Genomic DNA, 8,557 nt, shown 5'->3' with positions numbered 1-8,557 from the left:
ACTGCTCAAAGATTTGAAGTCCTTTGAAGATAATGGTATTTTTGTTTCAAGTCTGGGCAAAGTGGTCAAGGGCACTGTACTTGCTGTAGTCGCTGACAATCTTGGCGCTCACTCAACAGGCGGGTTTGTTGAAAGCTTTTCAGCTTCACATTTCTGTCGCTTTTGCATTGGCGAAAGGTCACAGATCCAGGAGCATGAAGTAGGAGAAGGACTGTTTCCTCTACGGACTAAGTCCAACTATGCCATCCATGTCAAAGCAGCACTGTCTGATCCTGCAGAAGCTCACCACTGTGGAGTTAAAAGACAGTGTCCAATCTCAGACAGACTCAGTCACTTTCATGCTACATCAGGTTATCCCCCAGATGCTTTGCATGATTTGCTTGAAGGGATTGTACCTGTTGAAATTTCACTCTGTCATGATGTGTTAATCAGGAAGAAATACATATCTCTTGAGCAGCTCAACCGTTCCATCCGCTTCTTTCCTTACAAATGGAGTGACAAAACAAACTGTCCACAACCCATTGCCCCAAATTTCACAGCGCGAAAAAGTGTAGAAGGTAATGCACACAAAAACTGGTGTTTGTTGAGAATGATACCACTCATGATTGGTGACAAAGTACCAGAAGATGAGCCTGCTTGGGAGGTTTTGATGACCCTGAAAGATGTTGTTGAGCTTGTCATGGCTCCTCTCCACACAGATCACACAATAGGATACATGCAAAGTAAGATCTCAGAACACCGTAACAGATATTTAGAAGTGTTCCCAGAGGAGAAACTAAGACCAAAACATCACTTTCTCGAGCACTATCCTTTGCTTACAACTGTTTACTTGTACATTTCTGGACTATGCGATTTGAAGCCAAACATCGATTCTTTAAAAGGATTGTGAGGCAGACTGGGTGTAGAAACATCCTCATGACAATGGCAAGAAAACACCAATCGATGATTGCGTATCATACCCACGATTACAACCACCAAAGGCCAGCACTGTCAGTGTCCCAGAATCAAATCAAATCAAATCAAATCAAATCACTTTTTTTTTTAATTTTTTTTTTTTTTTATTGTCACAGAAGACTCAAGTGGCAGTCGATGTTCTAAAAGACAGCATTAAGGAGTCCCTTGCAAGGAAGTTCCCCAGGGAAGACTTTGTGAACATGACAAATAAAGCAACCATTTTAGGCACAGACTATAATATTGGCATGATGCTGCCGTTTGACTCAACAGGAGGCCTACCTGACTTTGCAGAAATCCATCAAATAGTCATTGTGCACAGAACTCCTGTGTTTGTTCTGAAGTTGCTTAGAGGCTGGTACTGTGAACACCTGAGGAGTTTCAAAGTAGAGCCCACAGGAGAGACAGAAATCCTTAAACGTTCTGAACTGAAAGAAACATTGCCCTTATCTCCCTCTTCTTAAAATGACAATCAAAAATTATTTATTCAAAATTCTACTGAACTAAATCTCTGCTTTTATTTCTCTGGCAGAAGATAATGAAGAAAATATATGCATGTAAGCTTATCAACTATTAATAACCTGTCTCAATTTCTTTTCTTTCTCTGTCTCTACAGCTGAGGAAACACAAACCAAACAACAATGGCAGTCCAGTTAAGAGTCGTTTTAGAAGAACACAGCATTCATAAGTTGACACTTCCAACAGGAATTCCTAATACAGTGGAAGATCTTGTTTCCATAATTACTGAAACTTTCCAGCTACATGGGGAATTTGGACTGCTATACCAAGACAAAGACTTTGACAATCAGTTTTTCAGTGTCATCTCAACTGCTGACTTGTATGACAAGGCCACTGTTAAAGTGATCCTTAAAGAGCCAGTAATCACCCTTGAATTACAACCAGTATGTAAATCAGGATCATCGTCTGCATTGAACTCTTCGGCTTCAGTGAGCACTCATCCTGCAAGTACTACTGAAACGGACATCTGCCCTGCCAATCATGATGCACCCTCACAGGTGTCCGACTGCGCATCGTCAAGTTCCAGTGACACCATCATTCTCCCTGATTCATGTCGCCCTGCTGCGTGGCCAGTGCCATTTCAAGTACCGGAGTTTTCCCGAGACATACAACTAATCCTTGCTGAGGCAAACAACTCATATCGCAACACTGGAAGACCTTTCATGGATGCCAGTGTTAAATCAGCAACAATGTTTTTTTTCAGTTTTATTTGTCATATGCAAGTTAGCACAGGGTCAACATTGCAATAAAATGTGTTTGACGAGCAGCAGTCACTCAGCAGCATGATACAGTAGGAGAAAATATAATAAAAATAAAAGAAAATAATAAAGAAAATAGAAAAATAGTAAGGAGCAAAATATTAGAGAGACGTGGTAAAAGAGAAAAGATGACTAAATATATATGTATCTCTTCTGCCTCAGCTGAATGTCTCTATCCAGCTTATGCAGTGAGCTAAACATAAAATGGCTTCAGTAAACACTCAGGAGACCGCGTGCCATTCTTCGGAGCTTTACTGATCCTTATTTTCCTTTTTTGTAAAACTGTAATAACAGAAACAGAATACAGTGTATTCACTCTCCATACAAATACACAAAGATTACATTAAATATTGTTGACTTATGTAAACAGTCACTACACAATCAAGAGATACAGAGATGGTAAGAGATACAGCTAACACCACATGCTGGTATGCTTCATGTTAGCAGGCTAAACAAAGGGCTAACAGCTAGCTTGTGCTAGTAATGTAACAAACTCGCTAAACACACAAGAAGCTCATTACTTTGCTGAACAAGGTACTAATAAGTGGGAACAATAAACCGTTTTGCCACACTTACAGATTATGCCTTTTCAAGGGCGTCAGATGCAGGAATTTACAGAGACACAGCCAAATGGACCTTCCCTGTCGAGCGCTGGGAGAAAACCACTGCTTGCGCTCTAACATGGTGCTACCCTGTCAACCCACTAGATGGCAGGCTTTGCCCAGACAAGATCAGGAATAAACATATTTTCTGACATGTTGCAACAGTTAATTACAGAACGAATGATTATGACCCGCCATATAACAAACTTATAAAAAACATGCCTTAGAAATAACAGGAGGGACAGAATACTCCCCGCCTGACGTCTGCAGGACGTCACACCAACTAAAGCTGAATCCCACTATTACAAAGGATATTAAGAGTCTTTCAGACTTAGCTCTTAGGTACCAACAAGACGACTTCACTGATGGGTCTCAGGTACACTCTACATTCACCACTGCGGATGATCTTGACTTCAATCTTCCTTACTCTGCCATCTTGACTGGGGAAGGTCTTTGTGACTAGCCCTAGTGGCCAGTCAATCCTGTTTTCTTGTCCCTCTTTGAGCAGGACCACATCTCCAATTTGTAGATTGGGCTTTGATGCCCTCCACTTGCGACGACCCTGTAGTCCGCTGAGGTACTCTCTCCTCCATCGTCCCCAGAAGATGTTGGCTAGGTACTGTACACGTCTCCATTGCGCTCTAAACAGGTCCTGATCGTGGAACTGACCTGGTGGTACTGGGGGCGCACCAACCTTTTGTGTGAGTAGCATGGCAGGAGTGAGAATCTCAGGATGCTCTGAGTCAGCAGAAACTGTGGTAAGTGGCCTTGAGTTGACTATTGCAGTGACCTCCGACATGAATGTCACTAACACCTCATGTGTGAGCTTTGCATTTCCGTGCTGCAGCAGCATTACGTCAAGGATCCGCCGACTGACGCCAATCATGCGCTCCCAAGATCCAGCCATGTGCGATGCATGTGGAGGGTTAAATTGCCACTCACAGCTTCTGTCTCCAAGATACTTGTTGATTTTGTCGTTATGACAACCCTTCTTGTCGATTTGGAGTTCTCTGCAAGCACTCACAAAGTTTGTGCCGCAGTCGGATCTGAGTAGTTTAACAGCACCTCGCATGGCAACGAAACGGCGCAGAGCATTAATGAAAGATGAAGTGTCCATTGCTTCTATCACTTCGATATGTATGGCACGAGTGCTCATACACGTAAAGATCACTGCCCATCTCTTGGCCTCTGCTTGACCTCCTCGTGTCTTTCTGACTGTAACAGGCCACGGACCAAAAACATCTAGGCCCACACACGTGAAAGGAGGGTCTGTACACATTCTGTCTTCTGGTAGATCTGACATGATCTGCTCTTGTTGCTTGCCCCTTAATCTGCGGCATATGACACAGTTGAAGATGACACTACTGACGGCTCTTTTCCCACCCACAATCCAAAAACCTGCAGCTCTGATTGCACCTTCGGTGAAGTGTCTGCCCTGATGACATACTTGTGCGTGAAAGTGTCTGATTATGAGCTGGGTTATGTGGTGTTTACTGGGAATGAGCATGGGGTGTGTCTCATCTGTTGACAGTTGAGCTCTTGCGAGCCGGCCACCGACCCTAAGGACTGCATCAGCGTCTATGTAAGGACTCAGCTTGCTAAGTGGACTTTGTGTGCGAATGGACTCACTCTGCTCCATGCGCTTGATGTCATCCGCATACACCTCTTTTTGAACTGCACGAATGATAGTAACCTTGGCCTGCTGGAGCTGTTCTTCTGTAGCATAGTTGTTGCACTTGTGCCATCCACGACATGTGCTCTCTGTTTCACCTTTAAACGACTCGGCAATGTGCAGCAGTCTGGCAATAGTTTTTAGCAGACGACTCCAATTTGAGAATCTCTCGAACCTTGTGGTCCCGAGCTCTTTTTTTGACAGAAAGGTGGCACAGGATACGATATCTGGGCGCAGCTCAGTGTCGTTTTCAGGGCAAACAAGGTCAAAAGGTTCTTTCTGTATTTGTCGTTGGCCTGAATCTGTAAGGAAGGCAGGTCCGCTAAGCCATGTAGAGTGAGACAGATGCTCAGCGGGCAGTGCTCGTGTGGCATGGTCAGCTGGGTTTAGCTGTGTGGGTACGTAATGCCATTGGTGGGTCTGGGTAGAACGCCTAATGCGCTCCACACGGTTATGCACATACACATAAAAGCGTCTTTTTTCATTGAAAATATATCCAAGGACCACCTTCGAGTCGGTGTAGAAGTTCACCTCATCGATAGTAGTGTGAAGCTCCTGCTGGACCATTTCCGCCACTTCTACAGCCAGCACAGCAGCACAAAGTTCCAGTCTTGGAATTGTGATGTCTGGTTTTGGAGCCAGCCTGGCCTTTCCAAGAAGAAACCCAACTTCACTGAGCCCATTGCCTGCTGTGAGTTTCAGGTAAGCGACGGCTCCAACAGCTTTTGTGGATGCATCACAAAAAACATGCATTTCTTTTCTCTGAGATTCAGATAGTGAGATGGATGTATACATGCGGGAGATCTTGAGCTGTTGTAAGTGCTTTAGGGAATCTTTCCATTGCTGCCACTTGTCCTGTTTCTCCCTCGGCAGCGGTGCATCCCATTCGCTAATGTCCATAGAGATCTCTCTCAGAATGGAGCGGCCTTCGATGCTGACTGGCACAGCGAAGCCGAGTGGGTCATACAAACTGTTGATGACTGACAATACACCACGTTTGGTGAAAGGCCTGTCATTGATTTCAACTTGAAATGACAATTGGTCTGTCGACAGGTCCCAGCCTAACCCAAGGCTGCGTTGCATGAGTGGGGCGTGTTGTCCACGTTGGAGTTCCTGCGGGCCTGTGGCTAGATCTTCACTTGGGAAGGCACTGACGACTACAGGGCTGTTGGATGAGATCTTGTGAAGGCGGATGTTAGACTGAGCCAGCATCCTTTGTGTTCTGTGAAGGACGTCAATCGCCTGGGTCTCAGAGGGAAATGACTTTAGCCCATCATCTACATAAAAATGGCGCTCAATAAATTCCCTTACATCACTGCCATATTCTTTCTCTCCTTCCACAGCAGTCTTCTTGAGTCCATAGATGGCAACTGAGGGGGACGGGCAATTCCCAAAAACATGGACTGTCATGTGAAACTCGTCCACTTCTCCATCGAGGTCGTGATCGCGGAACCACAGGAAACGCAGATAATCACGATGGTCCTCTCTGACCGTGAAGTTGTGAAACATCTGCTCCACGTCAGCCATCACAGCATGTGGGTCACCTCGGAATCTGAGAAGCACGCCCACAAGGCTGTTATTGAGATCTGGGCCTTTACACAGTACTTGATTCAGAGACACATTTTCGAACTGGGCGCTTGAATCGAAGACTATTCTGATTTTTGCTGGCTTTTGGGGGTGGTAAACACCAAAGTGTGGGAGATACCAGCATTCTTGGTGGGGTTTGAGAGGGGGTGCCCTTTCTGCATGACCTTTGTCGAAGATCCTTTTCATAAACTCCACATAATGATCTTTCATCTCCGTCTTTCTCTTTAATGTCTTCCGTAGGGACATGAGGCGGTTGAGAGCCTGCTCTCTGTTGTTGGGTAAGCGACGTCGGGGATGACGAAAGGGCAGGGGGGCGACCCAGTTATTTGCATCATCTTTAGCAAACTCTTTGTGCATAATGTTCAGAAACGTCTTATCTTCTGCAGAGAGTGCCATTTTGTCATCATCAGTAGTTTGTTGAAAGATGTGTTTGCCCAGTTCATCTTTGACCTGTGTGCTCTCAAAAAGGGGGCATTCTTCTGTGATCTTCACTTTTGTGTAGATTCTGTTGCCACAGGGAGAGAGAAAACTGGGGCGGCCATTATCCAGTATGTTAGTCTTGTAGGAGTTCAATGTGGGTCTGTGAGCTCCCGAGAGGCAAACATCCCCAACAATTACCCATCCAAGATCAAGCTTTTGGGCATAAGGTGCTTCATTGGGCCCATTTGCCTGGCGTCGAACCTTGTGAGCCTGAATTACATCACGGCCTAAGAGGAGGAGAATATCTGCCTCTGGATCAAGAGGGGGTATTTGTGCAGCTATGTGAGCTAGGTGATGATGAGCAGCTGCAGCTTCTGGGGTGGGTATCTCACTCCTGTTGTCAGGAATCTGATTACACTCTGTCAGTGTTGGTAGTGGTATGGACACTTTTCCGTCCACACCCTCAATGACAAAGCCGTGAGCTCTACGGCCTGTTTTGTTCGTTGTGCCAGAGCATGTTTTCATTGTGTATGGAAAGGCTTCACCATGTACATTAAACATGTCAAAAAAGGGAGAACGAGCCAGTGACACATTACTTTGGTCGTCTAAAATTGCGTACATTTTCGTTTTCATTTGAGGGGCTGTGCTGTGATATACTTTCACCATGCAAATTTTAGAACAAGACCGTCCTTGTTGTCCCTGTCCACATACCTCAGTGCAGTTAGATGTAGTCACTGTGGAGCTCGGGATGTCTGGCTCCCCGCCGTGTGCCTCTGGTGTAGAATCAAAGCTCCCACTTCTCCAAGGGGGTGGCCCGGCATGCATGGCGGAGATGTGGGTATCGCTTTTGCACTCCAGACAACGAATATCAGCTTTACAGTCTTTGGCCCTGTGTTCTGTTGATGAGAGACACTTGTAACAGATCGAAAGCCCTTTGAGCAGACTTTTCCGCTCATCCAGTGTTTTCATCCTAAACCCTCTACATTTTGCAAGTGAATGGGGCTTCATGTGTACTGGACACCGTTTGTCGGGATCAAGAGAGTGAGTGTTAGATTTGTTGCTGGGTGTGCCAACCTGTGTTTTGTTTGCTGTTAGCGGGGCTCTAAAATGTGATTGTCTCACCAGCGGCCTTTCTATCCTCATGTGCCCAGTGCTGTAATTTTGTAGGATAAAGCTGGGGTCAGTTTTCATTTCAGCATTGCTATTTACGAACTGGACAAAGTAGGAGAAAGGCGGATAGTGCACTCTGTGTTCTTTCTTATACTTGGACCCCTGTTTGATCCATGACTCTTGCAGGGTATGTGGGAGTTTTTCCACAATTGGGTTTATGCCTCTTGGAGTGTCAAGAAAGCTGAGGCCTGGCAGATATCCTTCGTTTTTTGCTGCTTCAAGTTCCAGGAGGAGATCTGCAAGTTCCTGTAGAAGGTGATTGTCTCTCGGAGTAACTCTGGGAAAGCTCTCTAGGCGTTTGAACAGAGAAGCTTCAATAACTTCTGATGAGCCATAAATCCTGTCTAGCCTTTGCCATAAACGCTGAAGACCTGTTTCTGGATTGTTAACATGGACAGCCCTGATTCTCAGAGCATGCTGGAGAGACTCCCCACTAAGCCACTTAGTGAGCAGATCGAGTTCTTCACTGCACTTTAGGTTTAAATCTTCAGTGGCATTGTGAAACGTAGATCTCCATGCTAGATAAGTCTCTGGCTTGTTATCAAACACTGTCAGTCCTGCTGTCAGTAGGTCACGACACGAGAGGAGGGCAGCGAGGTCTGATACATCTGCTTGTCGTTGTGGTTTGGCTGCTCCAACATAGTTGGACCAATGGGGAGGTGGAAGTTTGGGCTGCCAAACAGGTGGAGAACTGGGGGGGTACCCACGCGCAGCTGCTGCTGATATGTCCAGCCCTGTAGTGTGGGTGTTGTCTAAGTCACATTTTTGCTCTCTACTGTGTTTTGACTCACCTTCCATATTAGTGTTATTGTGGAAGTGGGTATCTACATACTCTTGAGTGCGGCTGACAGCCGCAGCTATTGTGGCAGGAATGTCTG

General features: G+C 45.6%; 1 protein-coding gene across 1 annotated transcript; it reads right to left on the bottom strand.

Moving 5' to 3' along the window:
* Nucleotides 1-1,018: 1,018 nt before the first annotated feature.
* On the bottom strand, nt 1,019-8,263 carry LOC308385066 (uncharacterized protein). Its single transcript, XM_080863795.1, has 2 exons — nt 2,805-8,263; nt 1,019-2,510 (listed from the first exon to the last, which is right to left on the bottom strand). The coding sequence occupies exon 1, from the start codon at nt 7,698-7,700 to the stop codon at nt 3,162-3,164; it is 4,539 nt and encodes a 1,512-aa protein (XP_080719921.1). The 5' UTR covers nt 7,701-8,263; the 3' UTR covers nt 1,019-2,510; nt 2,805-3,161.
* Nucleotides 8,264-8,557: the final 294 nt, after the last annotated feature.

Source organism: Rhamphochromis sp. 'chilingali' (genome assembly GCF_963969265.1).
Source record: "Rhamphochromis sp. 'chilingali' genome assembly, chromosome: 17".
Lineage (NCBI taxonomy): Eukaryota > Metazoa > Chordata > Actinopteri > Cichliformes > Cichlidae > Rhamphochromis > Rhamphochromis sp. 'chilingali'.
The sequence above is the reverse complement of the archived record's forward strand: the minus strand, read 5'-3'. Positions and strand labels throughout refer to the sequence as shown.

Coding starts and splice junctions, on each gene's coding strand:
- LOC308385066 (XM_080863795.1), bottom strand. CDS start 7,700: ATGAAAACTGACCCCAGCTTTATCCTACAAAATTACAGCACTGGGCAC.